Below are 24805 nucleotides of genomic sequence, written 5' to 3'. Positions count from 1 at the left end.
TCTAGTGGCCGGCCCCATGGCTTAGCAGTTAAGTGCGCGCGCTCTGCTACTGGCAGACCGGGTTCGGATCCCGGGCGCGCACTGACGCACCACTTCTCCAGCCATGCTGAGGCCACGTCCCACATACAGCAACTAGAAGGATGTGCAACTATGACATACAACTATCTACTGGGGCTTTGGGGGGGGTGAAAAAGGAGGAGGATTGGCAATAGATGTTAGCTCAGAGCCAGTATTGCTCAGCAAAAAGAGGAGGATTAGCATGGATGTTAGCTCAGGGCTGATCTTCCTCACAGACACACAAAAAAATCCACATCTAGACACATCCTGATGAGATTAAATAAAACCAAAGTCAGAGACTTACAGTTAGATAATGAAAATATATATAGATAGATTACCTTCAAAGGGCAACAATTAGACTGAAAGCTGACTTATCACAGCAACAAAGAAACAAGGAAAGCAGAATGATACCTTCAATGTGCTGAGACATAATAAGTGTGAACCTAGAATTCTACACTCAGAAAATAACAAGGGCAAAACAAAGATATTTTTGATCAAACTAAGAGAGTTTGCTATCAACAGATTCTCACTAAAGAAAACTCTATTCAGCTCTTTACAATGTGGTCCTGGGACCAGCAGCATCAGCATCACCTGGGGGCTTGTTAGAAATGTAGGTGCTCATGGGCCAGCCCGGTGGCGTAATGGTTAAGTTCGTGCACTCCACTTCGGCGGCCCAGGGTTCGCAGGTTCTGATCCCGGGCACAGACCAACGCAACACTTATCAAGCCATGCTGTGGCAGCGTCCCATATAAAGTAGAATAAGATGGGCATGGATGTTAGCCCAGGGCTAATCTTCCTCAGGAAAAAAAAAGAGGAGGATTGGCAACCGATGCTAGCTCAGGGCTAATATTCCTCAAAAAAAAAAAAAAAAGGGAGAGAGAGAGAGAGATAAATGTAGAAGCTCAAGTCCCACTCCAGACCTACTAATTTGGAATCTGCATTCTAACAAGATCCCCAAGTGATCCATGCGTACATTAGAGTTTGAACAGCCCTGCTTTAAAGTGATCCCAAATGGAAAGTATGAGATTCAAGAGGAAAGGAAGAATCTCTAGTAGATATAGTAAATGTGTGAGTAAATCTAAACAATCATTAACTTTATAAAAAAAAAGTAATAATAGTGTCTGATGGGGTTAAACAAGACAAGATAGACCTAACAGACATGAAAACAAACGCATGTCAGGAGGGAAGGTGCTGGATTTAAAGTGTTCTGACCATCTGCTATTGTTTAAAAAGAAAGGAAAGGGGCCGGCCCGGTGGCGCAAGCAGTTAAGTGCACAAGCTCAGCTTTGGCGGCCCAGGATTCGCATGCTCGGATCCCGAGTGCGCACCGACGCACTGCTTGTCAAGCCATGCTGTGGCAGCGTCCCATATAAAGTAGAGGAAGATGGGCACCGATGTTAGCCCAGGGCCAATCTTCCTCAGCAAAAAAGAGGAGGATTAGCAACGCATGTTAGCTCAGGGCTAATCTTCCTCACAAAAAAAGAAAGAAAGGAAAGATATTAGTTAACTTGAGACTTTTGTAAGTTAAGCAGGTATGTTTAAATTTCTAGGTTAACCAATGAAAGAATAGGAATGAACTACCGTTGTCCGTCGGTATCTGTGGGGTGATTGGATCCAGGACCCCCTGTGGATACCAAATTGGCAGAAGCTCTAGACCCCCAGTCACCCATGACACCTTCGGGGTCCCACACCCAGGGGGTGGGGATGGCCGACTGTATATAACTTCTTCATTGATGGGGGCAGGGTGGGGGCTGAATGAGAAAACGACAAGGGCAGCCACGTGCGTTTCCTTGTCACCAGTTATGAGGAGAGCGTGGAACATCAAGGCTTGTGCCATGCTATTCCCACATGACAACACACCCTGACAGGAATAGATCAGAGCCTGAGTGTCCTTTTTTGTCTTCTAGTTGCATCCTGAGAATTTGTGCACTTGCTACTTGTGTTAAACAAATCTCTCTTTGTTTACCTCTCCTGAAATGAGAGGAGGGAGGTGATCTTGAATTTCTGCCTGGACCTTTGAAACAATTCAACTGCTAAGGAGAAAGACTGAGAGCTGAGAAATCAGTAGAAATATTTAGCTATAACAGTTACTGCATAAGATGGCACCTTGAGTTGTGGTAAGGAAAAAAGGAAAGGGGGCAAGCCTTTGCTGAAAAATCTGCCTGCAGTATGTAGATTCTTAGATTTGAATATCTTTCATTCACTGATTTATAAAAAGAATTTAAGTTACTTTTGAAGCCTGGCTGGGAAAAGGAAGTTTTCCCTAAAACATTCTGGGGAACATCATTGGCAATACAGGATTGTGAGTGACCTCAAAATTCTGTTAGACTATTGTTTAAAACTGTAAGGCTGACCCTCTTCAAGGTATGATAGCTGTGTGTTGGAATAGGTTGGGATAGTGGATAGTTTCCCTTTTGCTTTTCTCATTTTGTATTTGGTGATCAGGAAAAAACTTTAAATGTGGTGTACTTTGAAAAGGTGCTCCAAAATCCAAAGGGATAGCCATTTTGCCCATTACATAGGACAGAATGATTAAAATTCTTATACCATCAGTGGTCAAAACTGTCTGATCTTCCCTCGAGAGAATTGGAAAGATGCCAGTGGCCTTCACAGGAAATAAATAGAGCAAACAATACCCACTGTGAAAACAAGCACAGGATCCCAGTAAATACTGCCAGGCACTATTGTACTTCCTGGCTAGGGCTTTAAATAGTAACTTCTTCATGGCTTTATCACCTATTATGTCTTATCTAAATTTAAGGAGAGATGTGCTTATTCCCAAGGCAAATTCACAGACACAAATCTTTACAAATCTTTGAAAGAGAGGACCTGGAAGAATAGGAAGCTGTAATATAGTGAGAGGAAGGTCTATTTGGGGAGAAGATTTAGAGTTTAAAGCTTGGGATGGGAAGATGAGGGGATGAGGGCACTGTCTCCTGGCTGTTTTTCCTGGGCTTTCAAGAAAGAAACCACAGCAGGCAGGGAACATTCTGCTGGCCTCCCCCCAGACCAGATTCTCTGACTTCTCTTCTCCTCAGGATATTGAAGGGCAAATTTGTCTATTAGTGCTTTTTCATAAATCACTTCAAATTAACCCAGTATTACCCAAGGAAGAAGAGGAAGGCTGCCAAGGGCCAATTAAAAGACACACTCTTGAGAACAGGCCTAATGAATCACTAGGAAACCCAATTCTCACTGTTATATACAACCAGACTTCTGGAAAATCTATGTTATGTTGGCTACGAGGATCATGGGATAAAAGGAGAAGGACATTCAAACGGACTTGCCTGAATTGGGGAAGAGAGGGTCTCACTGTGAGGACTCTTCTCTGAATATGACTGTCCAATTGTTAGACGCTCTGTTTCTGTATTTGATGAGATTACGGAGATTACTATGACCTCAATTATGAGATGTTGGAGAACAACTGCAGTCATGGAGATTTATAATAGAAGGAATCAGGAAAGATCAAAAAGAGGCCATTTAAATCAGCCTGAGGCAGGCTGCCCAGCTGCCCAAATGGTCTGCTTTTCACTAAAATGCAAAGCAACTGGCATTCCTATTTTCCCAAAGATTTACATCCTGCTCTTCCAAATGGTTAGAGGCAGAGCTATTGCAGGGCACGGATGGTGTTGGTGGTGAATAGCTAGAGAATTGGCAAATAAGAATGTATTTTTATGAGCCAGTGTTTCATTCTGTTCATATAACAGTTGCTTGGTCAAACTATCTGGTCATTGCTCACTGGTCATTTAATGAAATTACAAAAGGAATTGATGTAGCATAGCACCTGTAGAGGTTGATCTCTCAAACTCCCCAGTGACAGCTGCAGCTAGGGCTAAACTCTTGGCAAGCACTCAACTTCGTAACTTCTATAGTTCAAAATTCTGGGAACTGAGCAAGAGAGGGCTCACCAGGTTAAGGATGAAGCTGTTTTTGTACCCAGACAGCAAGTGGCTGTTGGGAACACTATGCCTTCCATTTCACCTAATCTCTCTGAATGGAGGGAGCCTCTCCTAAAGACTAAGGGTGAGGCCCCTCAAAGGAGAGACATGTGACCCCAACGCGCTTTATCTCTAGACCTGTTATAACATCAGATTCCTCTGGAGAAACCGTATGCCTGAGTCCAGATGCTTTGGACAAGAGAAATATTCAAGAATTTCGGGGGATTTTAGATACAGAACCAACGATAATGCAAATTCCTGGAAACCTTAATCAAATAAGAAAGACCATGCTTATGGAGGAGGAAGGATCTGAGGTGGACAGATCGTTTTTTGTTTTACTAAGCCTACAAGTTGGAGACAGAGGACCAAAGGTGTCCTCCAGGGTGGTTTCATCACTCCCTGAGTTGTTCTTTTTTAAAAAACTTTTTACTTTGAAATAATTTTAGACTTACAAAAGTGTTGCAAAAATAGTACAGGGTTCTCTTTACCCTTCATCCAGCTTCCCTAATATTAACACCGTACAAAACCACAGTACACATATCAAAATCAGGAAATAAACATTGATATAATACTACGAACCATGATAGTATTATTGAAGTTAAGTAATTGTCGCTTAGAGAAAGGACTTACTCAAAAGGGTAGTATATTGGCTGCTAAAAATGGAAACATGTACAGCTCTCTTGTCCCACCAAAACTGTAAACAGGAAATAGTACCAGGTCCAGGACCACCAGTGAAACCACAGCTAAGAGACTGGAGTAACTGGCAGTCTGTCCCCACCTCCAGCCTTTTCCCCTTTATCTCTCAGTTGGGTTATCGGAAAAGCAGGTGGAGTTCAGATGTTAAGTGAGGATTACAGAAAACTACATGAACTTGTGTTAATGTGTCTGACATTGTTCCTCTATAGGAAGATCTTTCTAAAGTCACCCCGACCGGTATCCTTTTATTGATCTTACCAGGGCATTGTTTTCCACCCCAATACATTTTTGACATCAACAGCAGTTTGCTCTCACTTGGCAGCCAGTGATTTACCCTTACAGTCTTGCCTCCAAGATATGTCAGTTCTCTAACATTTGTCATCATCTGTTAGGGTGGGATTTAAACAGGTGTCTTAAACCTAATTCAGATATTGAAAGTACTCCTTGTATTGATGGCCTACTGATCAGAGGTGACTCTGAAGCGATTGTTTCTGAAGCTCAGACTTTCCACACTGAATTTATAACTGAGAGGCAGTGCGCTATTAAGCATGGAAAAGCTCAGGAGTCCTTTCTCAGACAGAAACCTTTCTGGAAGTGTAAGTCAGGGGTAACCAGAGAAATTCTATAGGCAAAGGCTTTTGTCCACCCATGAAGTCCCTGCCCCTAAAGAGAGGCACAGAAATTAATTTTTATGTGTAATCCTCGAGACAGTGTGTCACACATCTGGGTATTAAGCCACAGCCACTTCATCAAGTCACTAGAGAAGCACTGGAATTTGTATGAAGTCACTCCCCTCTCACGAGGGTAAAGGATGTTCTTGTAGCAGCTGATTCTTTCACAGGTTACTGGCACCCACTGGCAGTTGGCCTTCACAGGGCCTACTTCTCCCATGGAGTTCCTAAGGGCAGAATTCCCCAGAGGAGGGCACTTTGGAAAGGCCCAGCCCAGGCCTCCTCCTTAGCTGCTCTTCCCTCACGTGCCTGGGAGCCATTTGTTGCCTCTTCACAGCCACCTGGGCATCAGGGAAGGGAGAGGCAGAAGCCACCTTTCTCCCTGCCTTTCTGAAATCTGAGTGCCCATTTCAATTATTGTGTTGGTGCCTGTGGCACCCAGGTAAATTCTTTGCAAGCTGAGCGTTCCTATTGAGGACAGCCTGTAACACTACAAACAATAGGTGTTTAAAACATGCTGCAGTAATTACTTCAGGTGGTGGAACGGGCAAAGCTCACTGAACTCTGAGATCTGGGGCCTCCTCTGATATCTTTCTGTTCAGTTTATAAATATTTATGGAGCTCCATTGGCTGGGCATCTTCTACATGCTCCATCCACCCTGCTCTGTACCCAAGTAAGCTGAGCTAATGGTTGGGTTCAGCCAAAGAAAGGCACTCACAAGATATGGAGGGGCAAGAGGAGAGTGAGGTCAAGGTGTCTATTCTCCCCACTCCTGCCGCCTCACCTTAGGTTGCCTGCCTCCCTCCATAAAGGCTACAACTCCTGCCAGGTTTCTCCTCCCCTGAGCCTTCAGGCCCAAGGTTCTGCACCAAACCTTGTTGCTTTTGCTTTTCAACCTTGCCCATGCCTTTGCTAACAGCCTCTTTTGCAACTCTCCTCAAATTACCCCAGTTTGAAAGTGCCCCTTATTTCCTGCCAGAACTCTGATGTAACCCAACAGACACTGTGGTGACCAGATTTGTGAGTTGAGGACAGAACTCTGACTGAGCACCTGCTATAGGTGTATCAGTGTGGTGTGTTTACACATGTTAGCCCACGGAATCATCACAATAAGCCTTTACAGATAAGGAAACTGGGTTCAGAGGCTTCATCACGTACCTTGCTAAGGATCACCATGCTATTAAGGAGCAGGGTCAGACTGGAACCCAGGTAAGTTTCACTCCATAAACATCTACCTGCTCTGGAAGACGCTCTAGGTTACTTTAGATCTAAGAAAAAGGCTTGGTAAACGATTTGTGGGTAAAGGAGGGATTAGGTCTATGTTTCTCCACCGATCACCTGATTTACAATCACCTGGGATGCTTTTTAAAACTTCAGACTCTTGGAACTGCCAGTATCTCTCCCAATCCATTAGCTCTCAGCAGTCTCTGTACCTCTATTTCGACACTGACCACATTGGACTGCAGGATTAGTGATTAAACTCATCTTTGCAGATATTTTCTTCCATTCAGGCACTAGTGGATTGGCACAAACCCTAGGTAACATCACACAGCGGCTTACAGAGTGTTCCCACGCCTGTCCAACGGGAGTGACGCAAAGGTTCCAACTGCGCCTGCTTCCCAGGGAGGTGAAGAGACGCCAGGCCGCCCCTTTTCCACCAAGATAGAGATGGCGGCGACGGTGATCCTGGAGCCTGCGGGCCGCTGCCGCTGGTACGAGCCCGTGTGCCTCGCCGTGCGCGGCCTGGCACCGGGGCAGCCGGTCCCGCTGCGCGCGTCCCTGCGCGACGACAAGGGCGCGCTCTTCCGGGCCCACGCGCGCTACCGCGCCCACGCCGCGGGCCAGCTGGGCTTGGAGCGCGCGCCCGCGCTGGGCGGCAGCTTCGCGGGGCTCGAGCCCTTGGGGCTCCTCTGGGCCCTGGAGCCCGAGAAACCCTTGCTGCGGCTGGTGAAGCGGGACGTGCAGACGCCCTTCGCCGTGGAGCTGGAGGTGCTCGACGGCCACGAGCCTGAGGGCGGGCGGCTGCTGGGCCGGGCGGTGCACGAGCGCGACTTTCTGGGGCGCGGGGTGCGGCGGGGGCCGGTGCGCGCGGGCCGGGTGCGCGCCACGCTCTTCCTGCCGCCAGGTGAGCCAGCTGTTTCCCAGGCTGTTCTGGAGAGCCGGGTGGAGTCCTGAGACCCTGGGTGGCCCCTTGCCAGGCCAGAGAACCACGTGGTTGTGAAACTTCCGTAAACTGGTCACCGCACTCTAGAGTCTATCATGGATTCCGGGGGAAGTGTTGCCTCTTTAAGTTTGTACTGTCTGTAGGCACTGTCACTCCCTTAGCTGTATGCTAAAAGTGCATTTATTGAGAGCCGCTCTGTGCCAGCCACGTGGCTGTTTCATATACCGATATTAGGTAATGACTTATGCTGGTGTGCAAGAGTGATTTTTGCCACCTTTCGGATCAAATTTCGAAGGAGGCTAAAACCCAGAGACAGAGGCAATGCCCCATAATCCTAAAAAACAAACAAAAAACTCTGATGGTCCTCTCTCCCTATCATAAACAATCTGTCAGTGGTTCTCAACCTGGGATGATTTTCCCCCACTCCAGGGGACATTTGGTAATATCTGGATACCTTTTTGGTTGTCACCTCGGGGAGAGGTGGGGGGTGGGGGGCCTGCTGTGGTGCTATTGGCATCTAGTGAGTAGAGGCCATAGATGCTGCTAAACATCACAATAAACAGGACAGCCCCCACAACAAAGAAATATCTTACTCAAATGTCTGTAGTGCTGAGGTTGAGAAACCCTAGTCTAAGTAAAAACAAGGTGCTTTGCTAGGTAAAAGTGGCCTGGAAACAAGACCCCTGACCCACCCCTTCCAACCAAATTCCTGACCGAAACCTCTACTATATAGAAATGCTGGAGTTGCCACAGCTCACAGAATCCTAAACTGAATTCTGTGTTTATTCTCCAAAACAAGAGGCTCTGCTTTATTCTTACAGTTCTGCAATTCACAACCTTAACTAGTGGATGCCCACTCAACTGTGAACTCCTGGGGCTGGAATTGGGTCTTAGCCATTTCTATATTCCTAGAGGTTTGCACAGGGATAGAGTGGGAGCTCAGTAAATCATATTGACTGATTCAATAAGAATCTCCAAAAGCCTTTTTTAAAAAAAAATCTTTCACCACCCAGTCATGGTATCTGATATTCCAGTCGAGTCAATCTTGTGTTAACTATTTCAGTGTCTACTATGTGGCCCATTTAAAATTCATTGTTTTCTATCTCAAAGGCTCTTGTAAATAATGTAGAAGAGTTCAGTCATTTAATATATATGTATTAAGTCAAGGACTATGATATATACTGAGATGCAGTAGCTAGCAAAGTCAGACATGGGCCTCACTATACACAGCCTAATAGAGGATACAGGCAACTATACTGGCACCTATCAGTGTTTTAAGTGCTATGTCCTGGGAAGTACAGCCCCAGGGTGCTGATGGGAACATACAAAAGACTAAGGCAACTCAGCCTTGGCGGGGATCTGGGAAGGCTTCCAGGAAGGCAGATCTAAACGTAGATTTAAAGACTGACAGTCAACCAGGTCAATAAAGGTGCAGAGAGGAGGAGAACAGTGTATACCATTTTCAGGGGCCAAAGAGAACATGGCACATTTAGGGATGGTGTTCTTTAAGGCTGCAGCAGAGGGTATAAGAAGGTGGAGAGTATATTCTAATAATCCTCTATATATGTAGAGCGCTTTACAGCTCTCAAAGCATTCTCAAAAAATTTTTTGTGGAAAATGTACATCTCATCATCATATGTTATTTCTAATTTGGTTTATTTATATTTTTTTTTTTCTGAAAATATATGAAAAATTCTGGAGAAAATAAGGCATTTTGTTCCCTCTCCCTTCCCCTCAAATGTCGTTAAAAAAAAAAAAGGCAGAGTAAAAAGGGTCCTTCTTCCACCAAACCTCCCCCGCCCCCCGCCCCACTCCCAGCCTTCCTTGCTTCAGAAACTTCTCTTTGCTGACTGCCGAAATCTGAAACCCAAGAATGTCTTTTGAAAGTCTAAATCTCCTTATGATTTGTGGTGCTCTCCAGGCACAGGGCCCTTCCCTGGGATCATCGATGTGTTTGGAAGTGGTGGTGGCCTTTGTGAATACAGGGCCAGCCTCCTGGCCAGACATGGTTTTGCTGTGCTTGCTCTCACGTATTTCAGATTTGAAAACCTCCCTGAATATTTGAATGATGTGCACCTGGAGTACTTTGAAGAAGCCATAGACTTCATGCTGCAGCATCCAAAGGTGGGTTCTGGTACTCGCCTGAATGCAGAGGGAGGGGGTAAAGTGGACAGAGGGCTGGATCTCAAAGCCCTATCAGGACACCAGTATGTCTGGAAGTATGCCATGAGACACAAAGGCTCCTTCAAGAGTTACTAGTATTATTATTTTCATTTCTACCCATCTCTCTCCAATCTCTTAAGACTCAACTGTTTGGTTTCTTTTAATTCTAGACCATAATTCAAAGAGCTGGACTAAAAAGTTACTAACCTTAAGTTGTGGTTCTGCATCTACCACCAAGTGGCCTTATAATCCTCAATAAGGCAATTGTTCTGAGACTCGATTTTTCTCATTTATAAGATTAATGTAAATGCATACAGGGAAAAGTTTGACTATAAAGAGACATTTTTGAGACAATTGGTGACATTTGAAAGGGGACTGTATATTTGATGATATTAAGGAATCGTTATTAATTTTGTTAAGTGTGATAATGGTATTGTGGTTTTGCAGAGAAAGTTCTTAACTGAGACTGTAAAAAATTAATTAAAACATTTTGGTATGATTATAAGTGGAATACATACTCTTTGCTCCTATCTAGACTTAAAAAGACCCAAACATTCTAATGTTAAGGAGTAAGATGTTCTGCAAGGTCTGTAGGATCATCTAACTCTGTTAGAATTCAGGGACTGGTCTCTTAGCAGAGCTGCTAAAACCTAGATAATCTTGAACTATGATGATTGGTTTATTTAGGGGAGATAAGGCCCCGGGAAAAAGAAAATACCAGTATATACTATCAGTTCTGCCCTTAGACCTAGGCAAGAAGGGCTTCTGCCCTGGACCTTTTGTTTTAGGTGGCCACACTCTGGCCCTCCTTTGGCTGCATCTCTGCCCACAGGGTGAGGAGTCCGAGGGACCAAGGGAATGTGTCCACCTAGAACCCATGTGCCCCTCAACCATGCCCTTGGGATCTGGAACCCCAGAATTCTCTGCTGAATAGCACTGATCTTGCTTCCAGGCCCTAAGCCTCTTCTCTGGGTCCACCAGTGTGAATACACCTAGGCCTTAAACATATAGTCAGTGTCCACACACATATGTGAGAGTCCTCTCAAGGTGCATGATGGAGCAAGAGATGGTAAGAGAAAGAGGTGGGCTAGGGACCAGGGACTGGAACCAGGGGCTAGCTCTCCCCATGCCATGTTCCAAGGAGTTCCAGGATTTTAAATTTGAGCCTGACCTTATAAATTGTTATGGAGGTATATTTATCAAGGTAGGAGAAAAGAATATATTTTATTTAACAGTTTGTTCGTTTGATTTATAACTTTTAAAAATTTAGGTATAGGGTATATGGGCCTCTGTGTGTACTCTTGACTCAGGCCATAAATATTAGTGGAGGGCCTGTGTACTATGATATCAATTGATTTGCTTATTAGAAGACATACTTGAACTTTGTAGATTGTTGCATAAGGAAGGAAAGCAAATGATATTTGAGAAAGCTACCTAAATAATGTAAAATCTTCATGTATATCCTCCATTTATGAATTCTAGGCTTGTTTTCTCTCTCTCTTTCCATCAGGTGAAAGGCCCTAGTGTTGGGCTTCTTGGCTTCTCCAAAGGAGGTAACCTGTGTCTCTCAATGGCCTCTTTCTTGAAGGGCATCACAGCCACTGTCCTTATCAATGCCTGTGTGGCCAACATGATAGCTCCTCTGCGTTACAAGGATAAGATTATTCCTAATCTCGGCAATGACCCAGGGAAACATGCGATCACTGAGTCAGGCCTTTTGAATTTCATGGATATTTGGAACAATCCACTGGAGGAACCCAACCACCAAAGTCTTATTCCATTGGAAAAGGCCCAAGGGCCCTTCCTGCTTACTGTTGGCATGGATGATCATAACTGGAAGAGTGAATTCTATGCTCATATAGCCTCTGAACGGTTACAAGCCCATGGGAAAGACAGGCCCCAGATAATCTACTATCTAGGTACTGGTCACTATATTGACCCAGCTTATTTTCCTCTTTGTAGAGCCTTTGTGCATGCATTGTTGGGCCAAGCAATATTCTCTGGAGGTGAGCCAAAGGCTCACGCAAGGGCACGGTAGATGCCTGGCAGCAAATTCAAACTTTCTTCCATAAACATCTCAATGGTAAAAAACCTGTCAAGCCCAGCAAAATATAACATTGTAATCATAGACCAGATACTACTAACGAAAATCCTATTCATACAAATATTAGGTTTTCGAGAGCACCTGGCAAACTTTTTGTAACAAAGCAACCATCTTGGCTTCCTTGTCAGGTCCTACTGGAATGAATCCTACTGGATTCTCATTCTTTGCAACCCTCATTTCTTCATTGCTGGGTCCACCCCTGTCTCCCCTGAACTTTACCCAATGTATAGGCTTAACCCTGATCTTCTCTGTAGGACCAAGCTTAACTTTAAGCAGAAGAAATGAAAGAAGTGCCTGCCCAACTCTCAATTGCTAGCCTGGCTTTGGCCTTGTGTTCTGGTTCTGAAAGCTGAGCTTCTGTATTGCTAGGGCTCCCAGATCCCCTTTGGGCCCTTAATGACCATGTCTGAGCCTTGGGAACCTGCCTACTCGAGTCTCTTAAGGAGTAGACTCTGCTTCATTCTTGCCAATACACATTCCTGAACGTGTACTCAGGATTTGTCTCTGAACCCCACTCTGAAGATTGGGGACATTGATATACCATTTAGTATACTAAGCTTTGCTTTTATTTTATGAACGAGGCCCTAGACCTCAATTTCTTCCTTACTGATAAAGTATCTGTTACAAATTTTGAATTTGTAACAGATACTTTACAAAATAAAGTTGAATCCTTTACGACAAAATTTGTTGTGAGCAAAACAGTATATTGATAAATATTGTTGATATATGTCCTCTATATTTACCATCTGTCTGAATTCTCAGTCTCAGTACTTGCCTGCCTAGGGGAACACCTTGATGCCAACTGATTTTCGGGACTATACCCTGTGGGCCACTGCCTTAATCTTTGGATGTCATGTTATACCTGCCAAATCAGAGTTCCTCCCAACACCATCTGCTCCTATTCCCTTCCTACTGGGAAGGATTGGGGTCAGTCTGACTCAACCCATTGCGATGTACTGGGCACTATCTAGAGTCATAAGAGACCAGAGCAGAAGGTCTTCCCTAAGCGCAAGAAGATGTTTCTGAGACACATGACATAGTTTGCTGGGCACATACAAAATCTTTCACCAATTTGAGTCTATCCAAGCAAATCCTCATTAGATCTTAACTAATGAAAAGAAGGATTCCTTAGAGGTAACTTAATTTTGACCAACTGTTAAAAATACGTGTCAAGTGTAGTTATTCACTATGTAGTATAATTTCCTGTGATGTGAATTCTTGGAGCCTCTCTTTAACTCACTTCCAGGTGGTCCTGCTACCCTAGAGATGCCTGTGGGATGGGGGGGTCACAGGAAGAAGTTGTAAGGAAAGTGGCTGGGAGGGTGAGAGAAGAGGGCCAAAAGGTGGCACCAGAAGCTAAGCATGAGGATGACAACTAAACATCTCTGTGTACTAAAGCACTAGGTCTCAATTTCTTCCTTACTAATAAAATAGCCTAGAAATGCCCTGCACTGACTAATATTTGGTCACTTTCCCCTCAAAGTTGACTATATGTAGCCACCTGTCTCTAAGATTTCAAAAAGAATTTCAGGTTGTTACAAAGCTACCTAAAATATGGTAAAGGTGAATTAGAAGGGAGAAAGAGAAAAAGTTTCCATAAAATGGAGCCAGAAATGAGGCAAATACAATAGTGCTTATTACGCAGGCATATATACTTGCCTTGATTGGGCCACTCATTCAGTCATACGTTTTCTAGTGGTTTATGCAAAGGAGTAAACCCAATCAGTTACACAAAATTTACAGCATTCATAAAATAAAAGCAAAGCTTAAAAATCTATTTCTCCCACTAAGAAACATTAAATGATGTAAAGGGTAGTGTATCCTCAAGGATGTGTCTACAGTAGATGTAAATCCCAGCCTCCACCACTTACTGTGTGACCTCGGGTAAGTTATTAACCTCTCTATGCCTTTACTTCCTCATCTATAAAGCGGGGATAATAATAATAGTGATAATAGAAACTACCTCATTGCGCTGTTGTGATTAAATTAGATAATCCAAGTAAAGCACTTACCATATTTAAACTCTCAAATATTAGCTCTTATTATTTCAGATGAGGAAACTGAGACCCAGGAAGGTTAAGAAATACACCTGGTTGATGGGAGAACTGGGTCAGTCCAAACTCCGAAGCCTATGGCCTTCATTGACCATTTGGCTCTACTGCCTTCCAGCCTGAGGAGACATGCTCGAATAGTGCAGAGCTGCCTGATGAGGATTACTGGAAAGTTAAGGGTAGGTTAGGGTCACGTAACGGAGGCTCCATAAGCCAAATTGGAGAGTTCAGATTTAAAATGATAAGAAATAAGAAACTATTTTTAACATATTGCTTTTTTTTAAGTGGCTGTCAATTTTTCCTTCAAGCTTAGTGGCTCAAAGCAGTTAAAGCCTAAAAAAAATTTAATTGGAGACATTTTTAAAAAGAAAACAACAAAAAATCAGAAAATATAACCAATTCAGCCCATTGTTCTGCTTTTCTTTGTCCACCTAATAACCTTGAACGTACTTCCAACAGGGTGAGAAAGGCCAATAGACAATTTTGAAAGCAAGTAGATGTTTTTGTCAACCACTGATCATTTAAAAAATATTTGTATAAATCTGTTACCTATTTCACCAGCTGAAAACACAAAGACTTCTTAATTATTTCAAAGTATAACTAAGCTATTATGTACATTCATTTCAAATGGTCTTTGAACACTGGGAAGATAAAAGCTTATGGAAGGCAGTCTGTTTTTTCAAGTGGTAACAGGCAGATATGCACAAAATCCAATATTCACGGCCACTATAATGATGGATTTGGGGGCAGAAGTCAAAATTACTTCAGTTGTTTTTCTAAAACTGGGGGTTAGCCGTATATGTATCTCCTCCAAAGACAGAGGGACTTTAACAAGTACTTTTCAAAGAAAACAAGATTGTTAAAAGGCTCTAAATCAGAAATTCTTGGTCTAGTGAGTATATCTTTTCAGTGGCAAATATTTTTGATTCATAAATCAGGATGCATGACAATTATGATTTTACTTATGGGGTAAGTGGGATAAGATATTTGAAAATGAGATTGTTTTAAAAAAAATTCAAGATTTATATATACACCCTTTGACACAGCAGTTTAATGGAATGTTTTCACCTGGGTTAATTAACCTCATTTTACATATGCATTTTAATTAAGATAGAATTCTATAATAGAAAACAAATTTTAAATTATATGTATCAATATATTCTTCATTGTAAAAGATTCAAGTAATACAGATAAAATAAAAGATCTCTTAACTCATTACTCAGTCTCAGTCTTCTCCCAGGGGAATTACTGTTACCAACTTGAAGTGTACCATTCCAGAACTATTTTGTATGCATGTACATGCAAATATTTGTATGAATGAAAAAATTATGGTTTTATTTTGTGAGTTCAATGCCCTTCCTCCTTTTTAAAATAAATAAATGTCATATACTGTAAGCTTTTTTCCTCCATGTAAAAATAAACATTTTTAATACTTGTGCCAGGCCACAGGACAACAGAGATTATTTCCAGCGTATACATCTGCAGTGCTGCCTCATATCAAACGTTTCAACTTTAATCTTGATAGTCTTTCTTAATCCCAGGCAAAAATAATTTCAAAGAAGGACAGGAATTTGGCAGGAGCCTAGTACACGGAGCTCCTAGTACACAGGAGCCTCCTATAACCAGGTTTAGGGAACAGTGTCCCCTGGTGGCCAGTGAGGGATTTTAGAGAAAGCGACCGGCCGGCATTCTCTGTCAGAAATCATTACCTCGCATTCTCGTTACGCCCAGGGGTAGGTTTGGGATGAGCTCCTGCCTGTTTCCGGCGGTCCCACCACCGGACCTCCAAAAGCACGACCGACCCCGGATCCTCCCACGTCGCCCCTTCTTGCAGCCGTTTTCTAAGCGGCGCCCCAGGGACCAGCCCAGGTCCTCTAGTTGGCTGGGCCGCTTTTGCCCCGCCTGGCCACGCCCCTCCCGGCCCCGCCCCGCTCCTGGCCGTCGCCTGCCGTGCGGGGCCCGCCCCTGAGCGCTGACTCGCCAGCCGGCAGGCGCCAGCTCTTGTCTCTGTGGCTGTGGTCAAAGCCTCGAAGGTGCCGGCGCCGTGTGGCGGGCGGCCTGGGCCGCGCTCCGAACCTCCGGGACGCCCCTCCAGGTTCGGAAGTCGATGGCCACTTTGGTCGTCCCTTGTTTCCCAAAAGACTGCGACCCTGACCGTCACGCCCAAGACTGGGCTGGCCGACGAGCTCCTGAATATTAAAGTGGAGGGCTTAGGCCCCAGGGCACGGTGACCCTGCAAGCGTCCGCGGTCAGCTGGCGAGGCCGCCTCTTCCATTCACTCGCCCACCACGAGGCGGGCGGCCGCGGGGGGCGGAACCTGCCAGGGACCGAGCTCTGGGTGGCGACGTCACGGGCGTGGAGCCTCACGCCAGCTGGCTCAGCGGATCGCTGCCTCAGCCAGATGCCGAGGGGCGTGATGAAAAATCCCCTGAAAATGGAGGTGACCGTCCACCACGCGCGCAGCAGCTAGCGGTGCCGCTGGGCCCGACGCTGTCCCCCGCCCAGGTGCAGCGCTGGTTCTCCAGCCCCGAGCTGCTCCGCTGGGCCGCGCTCGCTGCAAGCCCGACGCCTGCGAGGCGCCTTCCTGCTGCCCTCAGGTGCGTGAGGCCTATTCCGCAGAGGACCTTGCAGTGGAATTAGGGAATTGACGTATGAAAGCTGGCTTGCTTTGCTAGCTAATTTGTCATCTGAACACAAAGCGAGCGCCTTAATTCCTTTTTTTTGTTGCCTAGACATCAGGTGGGACATTCACTCCCCTAAGTGGTGGTTGGGATCTAAATTTAATGTGCTTGGGTACCTCTCTTGTGCCAAAAGCCCACCCTCCAAAACCCTAGTGCTGCAGACGCTATTCCTTGCAAGCATACACCTTGCAGGTTTGCTATACTAAGCCTAAAATTGCTGTCAAGTTTCTAGCATTAATGCTGGTTTGCCTATCTCTACTAGACAGAGCTTTGTGTTAATTTAATTTTTCCTGTTATGAATTTCTTGTAAAAATGAGAATAGTGGATACAAATCTATCTTTCCTTGCAATCTGTTCAAGCCCCTAAGTGACTGAAGTCCTATTATATTAGTCCCTCTTTTATACTGGCTTCATATTAGGATAAAGACGACCTTGTTGTTGTCTGACATACTCTAATGCCTTGGAGACCTTCACCTTGATGAGAAAACTGTTTTGTTGCTCATTTCAGAGATCAAAGAACAACTTCTTTTATAAGTGAGGAAACCAGAGGCCTAAGGTGTTTTAACCAAATCACACAGCTAGGTGATGCTAAAATTGGGATGCAGCCAAACTCTTTGAGCTCCAAACTGACCTCCTTTTGGGAACTCCATAAACACAGCCTGAGTGAATGAATCAATTAGTGAAATAATTAGGGCTTTTTATTTTTAAAAGCCCAGTCTGGCTTATCCCCTACTCTCCCCCTCCCTAGGAACAACTAAGAATCTTTTAAATGAGAGAATTAAAACATTTTTGTAGCTGGAGGGAGGGGCATTTTTCTTGGAGATAGCCAATAAGATCCTAGCAAATTTCCATACTGAGAATTAAATTACTGAATTGAAACAAAATAAACAAATTCTCAGTTATTTTAATGTGGTAATCAGGTTAGTATTTTGAAACCTGTGGTTGGAAAACTCTATTGCCAGAGTGATTTGAGGCTCTGTATATCTTTTTCATAGTTTGCTTTAGGCTTTCTGGAACTAATCTTGAATCTAGAAATGCTTGAGATTTATCTGATTTTAAAAAGAGCAGATCAAGATATGCTGAGAGGGCCGGGCCCGTGGCTTAGCGGTTAAGTGTGCACGCTCCGCTGTTGGCGGCCGGGGCCGGGATCCCAGGGGCGCACCAACGCACCGCTTCTCTGGCCATGCTGAGGCCGCGTCCCACATGCAGCAACTAGAAGGATGTGCAGCTATGACATACAACTATCTACTGGGGCTTTGGGGGGAAAAAAATTAATTAATTAATTTAAAAAAACAAACAAAAAAGATATGCTGAGATATCTGAATGTTAAGAAAAGCATCTTGTGAAAATCACTGCCTTAATATGTACACCGCAGCTTTCACTTTGGTAGCTAGATGTGCCCTAACCTGTTTCTAGATTTGAAAACTTGGAAACGGCCTCTCGCACTGGAATTTTGGATCTCTTAGTTTGGTTTCTATCCTAATATTTTCCTCTTATTCTGTTCTTATAGATTTATCTGGCACTTTTAATTGGAATAACACAGAGGCATATATCTGAAAAATAGTAGGAAGCAACTGGCTGAGAAATTTTTCTCTTGAAATGGTGAATGAATAATACAATCTCCAATAGGAATGTTGAAAGAGAAATAACAGACCAACATTGGGAGGATATTTGACATTTTACTGCCTTTCCACATATATTGTTCACTTTATATTACTCCTTCATTAGACTTTTAAAGTAGTCTAAAGTTTGTTTAATTATGGATTTTGGTGACTCTGACTGTATCTTAAGTTCATTGAGAAGTCAAAGGGCCCTTGAAAGTTGGATGTCTTTTTTTTCCATGAGATATTATACTTTTGTTAACTCAAAGCCCACAGAACTATTTGCTTAGATTTATCAGGACTTAGACTTCAAACCAAAACACTTCCCACATCTCTGGTGCTAATTTTCATAATGTTTTCCATTTCCCAGTTATTTTCTCATGGGGAAAAAATATAAAAATATTTTTACATTTACAGCTTCAAGATAGCCCAAACATGTGTCTATTTCAGCCACAACAATAAACTGATTTCAACCAAAACAGATGTTTTCTTTTCAAAGCAAAGAGGCAGATGTTTAAAAAAGAAAGAAGATAAATTACACAATTAGAATTTTCCTTAGAAAATGTTAGCTATCGGGCCGGCCCCGTGGCTTGGTGGTTAAGTGAGCGCGCTCCAGTGCTGGCGACCCGGGTTCGGATCCCGGGCTCGCACCGACGTGCTGCTTCTCCGGCCATGCTGAGACCGCGTCCCACATACAGCAACTAGAAGGATGTGCAGCTATGACATACAACTATCTACTGGGGCTTTGGGGGAAAAAATAAATAAATAAAATCTTTAAAAAAAAAAAAAGAAAATGTTAGCTATCATAGTCCATTTAATGTTCTGTCATCTAATCCAAGATTAATCTCCTTTCTGGTTTACAGGTGGTCCTTTTCCTGGTTTGATTGATATGTTTGGTGATGGAGGGTTAAATGAATCTCGAGCAAATCTCCTGGCCTGTTGAGCTTTTGCTACTCTGGCTTTGCCATTTTTTGGCTATGAAGATCTACCTCCAATCATAAAGGACTTAACATTTAGGTTACTTTGAGGAGGCAGCTAAATTCATGCAAAGTCACCCAAAGGTGAGTGGGATGGTAGGGAGAAATGTGTTTAAAATGAACTCATTAGGGCCAGGAGAGAGTGAATATAGAAAGTGGTACTAATGGGTTGGAAAATATCTGTAACAGATACCTGTTGAATGAACTAATGAATGAATGGATAAATAAGTAAATAAGCTATCTGATTAATACATAAAAGGCTTTTCTTTATTGAGGGCTTTGTGACTCCATTAATAATCATGCCTTCTTTTTCTCTCTCTCTCTCCTTGTTTGTCTTTTTCTTCAATCTCCAGGTCAAAGGTCCAAACATCGGAATGACTGGTTCTGGAAAAGGGGTAGAGTTGGCGTTTTCCATGGCTAGCTTTCTCCCAAATACAGCTGCACTTGTGATCATCAATGGCTGCATCTCTCACACAGCTTCTGCCCTTACACGTACTAGATTAATCCTGCCAGGACTGCCTTTTAACCTAGATAAAATCTCTGCCATCGATTCAGCAGTATACAATGTTAATGAAGCGCTGGAGGACTCCTTGGATCCAGCCTACCAGGAAAACCACATCCCCCTCGAAAAAGCCAGTGCTCATTTCCATTTTATCGTTGGAGAGGACAACAGGCTTTGGAAGAGCTCTGTTTATGCTGACATGGCTGTGAAGCACCTCACAGAGCATGTGAAGCCACCCTAGTTCTGGCCACAGAATAGATCCCCCTTATAGCCCTTTTTTTCTCTGCCATCCTGCAACCCACTTTGGGGGTGCCTGTTTGGGGAAGTGGGCAGCTCAAAGCTCATGCTGTTGCTCAGATTGAGTCTTGGAAGAAGGTCTTGGAGTTTCTGCACATGTATCTGGGGGAAGGCTAACCAGTAAACAGTTAACTGGCTAGAATATGCTCAGAACAAATCAGGGGACAGATTGAATATTTTTGACAAATGACGACTGAGATCTGGACTTCACGTGGGCATCTGCAAGCTTTTAAAAGAAGTAAAAATACTTGCTTCAGGTTCATCAGAGCCTGTAGCTTTGGTACTATCCATGTTTCTCCATGTTTGGTTTGTTTGAGCTTGAACTCAAGGTAATTGCTAAGTGAAAATCAGTTTCAATCTGCCATTTACCCACCCTTCCCTCCCACCCTCCCTGTCACCTTCTGTACTTTCAGAGGTTTTTAAATACTGGTGTATGAAAATTAGTTTGCTGTATCTGTCCCAGAGGTTTCAAAACTGTTTTGAACAGGGGTGAATACATGAATATAGGCCCCTGGTTTTATGAAGAGGAACCATTGGGCTCTGATAACTTTCTATAATGGTCAGAGGGTGGAGTGAATTCTAACAAGATGACCCGGAGGCTAATTTGTGGTCGACTGAAGTCATAGAATCCTTTCTGCTGTTAATCAGATTTTGATTTTTCTCCAGTTGCCACCTGTTCTAGGATCTTTAAGAAAGTTAGAAATCCTAGGACACCTGCTTTAAAAATGGCAACCAATTACTGAGAAACACTTTGATTCTCTACAGTTCCCTTATCTCTATATTTGTAGTTGAAAAAACTTTTCTTCACGCTTTGTTTCAAAAATATATTTAAAAAGAGGCAGATTCCAGATTCTAGTCCTAAGTTGATAATTATACATGTAGACAATGTAATTATCTGAGGGAAAGACAGAGTTCATCTCTTCTACCTTATACTACCTTCACCAAAAATTTAATTACAATTTGTGGATCAGCCTTAACTTACTAAATAATCTTAGCTGAAGTTCTGAGGTTTGATTCTAAACTTTAAAAATATGTGTGGAATTAGAAGGTGTTAAAAGTTCTGGCCCTCATCATAATTTAGTTTGGTTTTTTTTTTCCACATACTTGAAGGGAAAGATTACGGTGATAATTACTAGCCTTTGATTTTGGTTGATCAGTGGATCTTGTGGTCAGAACTATATTTTGGGTTCTTCTTGGCAGAGGATGAAGTGTTGTCACCCTAATTTGTAGTATTAATAGTTTTCTCCCCCTAAATTAACATTATTTTTTAAATTGAACACATTTCAAATTATTAACATCAAAAAGTATGTGTATACATACATACTTTTTATGTGTATTTATATATATATACACAGACACACTACCTCTTGATTTTGGGGTATTCCTGTAAGATTTTTAAAAGAGGTTTATTTTAAAACAGACCAAAAACATGGTAAGGGGAGAAATTGGCTTTTTAGCAAATAACTATAATGAGAATCATAATCTGAGAAATCAACTATTGAAATGTGATACAATGCTCATTCTAATTTGCACTGATAAACCTCTTGACTATACAAATAACCTTAGGAACTAATGACTCTGTTAGGCTTTAAGTTCTTTTTTTTAATTTTATTTTAAGGTATGTAACTTTTAGCTATTTTGCTCAATCTCTAATCATCTGTTAAATGTGACAGTTTTTCTTCTTTTATTAAATCCACATTCTTGTTTAAAAATTAGACATTTCCTAACATATTTGGTTTTCTATCATTTCACACTATTTTACCTATACTTTTCAAAGAGTCTGCTAGATTTTCTGCATTTTGAAAAACTGTTTCAACAATATTTTTAAACTTTTCTCTTAGCTTTCTTTTACCCAGGCCTGCAACAAGAGCAAGTGGACCCAAAGCCATATTCTCTCCTGAACAGATTTGGGAATCTATTTTATCGTTTTGCAGGATTTAAGGATCCAAGTTATATAAATCTCTTTTTTTTTTTTCCTGTGTGAATGTTTTTAACCTTTGAGAATCTGAAACTCAAAATGTACTTGATGGGAAATGTACCAAGATATTGTGAATTTGCAAAGACAAGCAAATTTCTGTTTATATAGCAGTATATATATTTATATATTTATATATAAACTGCTATATAAACAGTTTATACAGTGGTAAATAATTTTATTTACAGATAAATAAAACATATTCATGGTCAAGTTTACTACTGCAATGACAAGGAAGAAGTAGATGTAATGCTCTGAGTAAGCAAAAAGATAAAATTGATTTATTAATGATGTTTCATCATTAATACCAGTTTCTTACTTATGGTGTAATCCATAGTTTTGAGTAAAAGGAACTCTGCTGGGTTATGAGATATGTTTGAGGATTAGATTCCCTTTACAGCCACATCAACAAACCTAGTAGAGATTTTGGCAGGCAAGGAAGAATTCTAGCTCAGAGAGATGTGGAGGTATAGAGATCTTCTGAAAAAACACTACAAGAACAAAAGTTGGATATGTTATGAATATACTTTTTTTGTGTGTGTGAGGAAGATTGGCCCTCAGCTAACATCCTCCTCTACTTTGTATGTGGGATGCAGCCACAGCATGGCTTGATGAGCAGTGCACAGGTCGGAGCCCGGGATCCTGTGAACCCCAGGGCCACCAAAGTGGAGTGCCTGTACTTAACCATATGCCACCAGGCTGGCCCCATGTATACACATTTTTATTTTCTTCAATAAACATTTTACTTTTGCCTATTTTTATAAATGTGATTAAGTTACCTTTTTCAAGATAAAATTTATTTCTTATTTCAAAATTTAAAACATCCACATTATAGAACAATTAGAAGATAAGCAAAATGAACATTCTATTAATCTGCTCAGGTTGCCATAACAAAATACCACAGACTGGATAGCTTAAACAACAGAAATTTGTTTTCTCACGGTTCTGGAGGCTGGAAGTCCAAGATCAAGGTACCAACGGGATTGGTTTTTGATGAGGCCTCTCTCCTTGGCTTGCAGATTACCACCTTTTCCCTGTGTCCTTGCATGGCCTTTCTCCTGTGCTCACCACTCCTGGCATTGTTCCTCTTCTTAAAAGCAAACCAGTCCTTTGGATTAGGGCCCCACTCTTAGGGCCCCATTTAACTATAATTACCTCCTTAAAGGCCCTGTCTCCAAATACAGTCACATTGGGGGTTAGGGCTTCAACCTATGAATTTTGAGGGGGCACAATTCAGTCCGTAAAAAACATTAAACCCTCATAATATCCTTTTAAATATATTACGTATATATGTGTGTGCTATGTATAAATTTTAAGAGTATCATACCAACCATTTTGTTTGGTAACTTCCATTTTAAATTAATATATCATGGCTATCTTTGCATGTGAATAGGTGCTTTCAGCAACACTTTTAATGGAAGTACTATATTATTTCATTGTTTGGATGTTCAAGAATACCAATTCTCTTGTTGACATCGGGTTTTCTTTTTGCTATTAAAACTTTGAACACGTATCTCTGTGCACTTGTCTGATCATTTCTTCAGGATGAAGACCTAGAAGTAGACCTGCAAAAACAAAGTTTTTAAAGCTTTAATACATATTGCCAACAGCCCTCCCGAAAGGCTGTATCAATTATAAACAGCAGTGTATACACGCGTCTACATTTCTCCATACCCCTAGCAACTTGGAGTATTTTCACAATTTTTGGCTAATTTGATGAGGGGGGGGCGACACACACACACACACACACACACCCTCGGTTATGTAACATAAACCCAACCTTTTATGCTTTCAGCCGCCTCTGACTCCCTGCAGGCGCTTGGGGAAGGTAACCGAAGAAGTTCAGCTGAGTTTAGCTCCGGGTAGCCTCAGTCCACGGCCAGGTGAATCACAGCAGGCAGTCAAGAGAAGGACGGGACGGGCAATCTGTAAGGGAAGGGAATTTTTAAAGTTCTTTTATGGGAGAGGCAATCATTACGGGGAGATTTTAAAGTTTTAAACTTTAGGCAGGTACGTCACTCCAGATTAGCTGAAATCGCTTTCGACAGGCAAAAGCACATCTCCTGACCACTCTGCGCACCTAGGCATCCGAGCCAAGCGCATCACCTGCAACCACTGGGAATCTAGCGGCAGCCGGATGGGAGGACCCAGGCGGCCGCCGCGCAGTCCCACAATGCCCCTCTCGCACCACCCAGAGGGAGGAGAGAAAGGACCGCTGCCGGGGTGGGCGTCCGCGGAGAGCTCGGAGAAGTGCGCACGCGCACTGACCCCGCCGGGCCCTAGCAACCAGAGCAGTGACAGTAGCAACGGCCGGAATGGTAAGTACCCTCAGATCCCCGTAGCCAAAGCTGAGAAGATATTGGAAGTGGAAAAGGGTGACTGTGGAGTGTTGAGCGTTGGAGGGTCCTCGAGCAGCGGAAGGGAGCCGGTAGCGGACGCTAGCTCCGCGGAGTCAGAGGCCTGAGGCGAAAGAGAAGCCCTGGCAGGGGGTGGTCTGGGGTGAGGGCGGCCTGGAACGGATTGGAGGTTGGGTTAATGTGGTGGGACTCTGGCGGAGAAAAGGAAGGGCAAAGAGCAGGAAATTCTCCAAAAAAAGCGGATTAGAGTGGGAAAGGTGATGGAAGGCAGAGTGTGAATAAGGATATCTCTTTACATAGAAGTAATCCCCCACTACCACCACCACCCTGGCGAGATGGAGGGGAGCTGGTTATGAGAGGAGTGTAACACCGATACAGCGGTATTCCTAAACTGTAACCTGCCCAGGTGGCCCTCTGAATGACTGTTGAGCGCAGTCATTTAGGTAACATTGTAAAACCCACCCCGATAGAATATATTAGGGTAGTGTTTCTCAAATTTCAGCGTGCATAAATATGACTGCAGTCGCCCTAAGTATGAGCTTGTTGGAATGCATATTATGAATTTTTTAAA

At 43.0% G+C, this 24805-nt stretch overlaps 2 protein-coding genes and 3 long non-coding RNA genes across 5 annotated transcripts in view; 3 read left to right on the top strand and 2 right to left on the bottom strand.

The window, feature by feature from the left end:
* LOC147913916 (uncharacterized) overlaps positions 1 to 15632 on the bottom strand; it is a 28998-nt gene extending 13366 nt beyond the window's left edge. The window contains exon 1 of the long non-coding RNA XR_015556155.1: positions 15555 to 15632. This is a non-coding gene — a long non-coding RNA (uncharacterized LOC147913916). The remainder of the gene's footprint in view (positions 1 to 15554) is intronic.
* LOC101390313 (acyl-coenzyme A thioesterase 6-like) lies at positions 7032 to 15430 on the top strand. Its single transcript, XM_087448250.1, is given in 4 exon segments — positions 7032 to 7488; positions 9449 to 9651; positions 11201 to 11723; positions 11726 to 15430. Coding segments are annotated over 4 exon segments (1263 nt in total). The 3' UTR covers positions 11806 to 15430.
* A 197-nt stretch (positions 15633 to 15829) lies between the features above and the next one.
* On the top strand, positions 15830 to 23390 carry LOC147913915 (uncharacterized). The gene is made up of 3 exons (XR_015556153.1): positions 15830 to 16442; positions 18990 to 19187; positions 19457 to 23390. It is a non-coding gene; the product is annotated as an uncharacterized LOC147913915 (long non-coding RNA).
* Positions 23312 to 24159, bottom strand: LOC147913914 (uncharacterized). Its single transcript, XR_015556154.1, has 3 exons — positions 23958 to 24159; positions 23658 to 23803; positions 23312 to 23442 (listed from the first exon to the last, which is right to left on the bottom strand). It is a non-coding gene; the product is annotated as an uncharacterized LOC147913914 (long non-coding RNA).
* The window catches only part of DNAL1 (dynein axonemal light chain 1), a 38286-nt gene continuing 37612 nt past the window's right edge, over positions 24132 to 24805 (top strand). Inside the window, exon 1 of the mRNA XM_004426335.3 lies at positions 24132 to 24195. Coding sequence (XP_004426392.1) covers positions 24193 to 24195 — 3 coding nt within the window. The 5' untranslated portion in view covers positions 24132 to 24192. The remainder of the gene's footprint in view (positions 24196 to 24805) is intronic.

This window comes from Ceratotherium simum, chromosome 24 (assembly GCF_057802395.1).
Source record: "Ceratotherium simum simum isolate JZ-2026a chromosome 24, ASM5780239v1, whole genome shotgun sequence".
Lineage (NCBI taxonomy): Eukaryota > Metazoa > Chordata > Mammalia > Perissodactyla > Rhinocerotidae > Ceratotherium > Ceratotherium simum.
The sequence above is the reverse complement of the archived record's forward strand: the minus strand, read 5'-3'. Positions and strand labels throughout refer to the sequence as shown.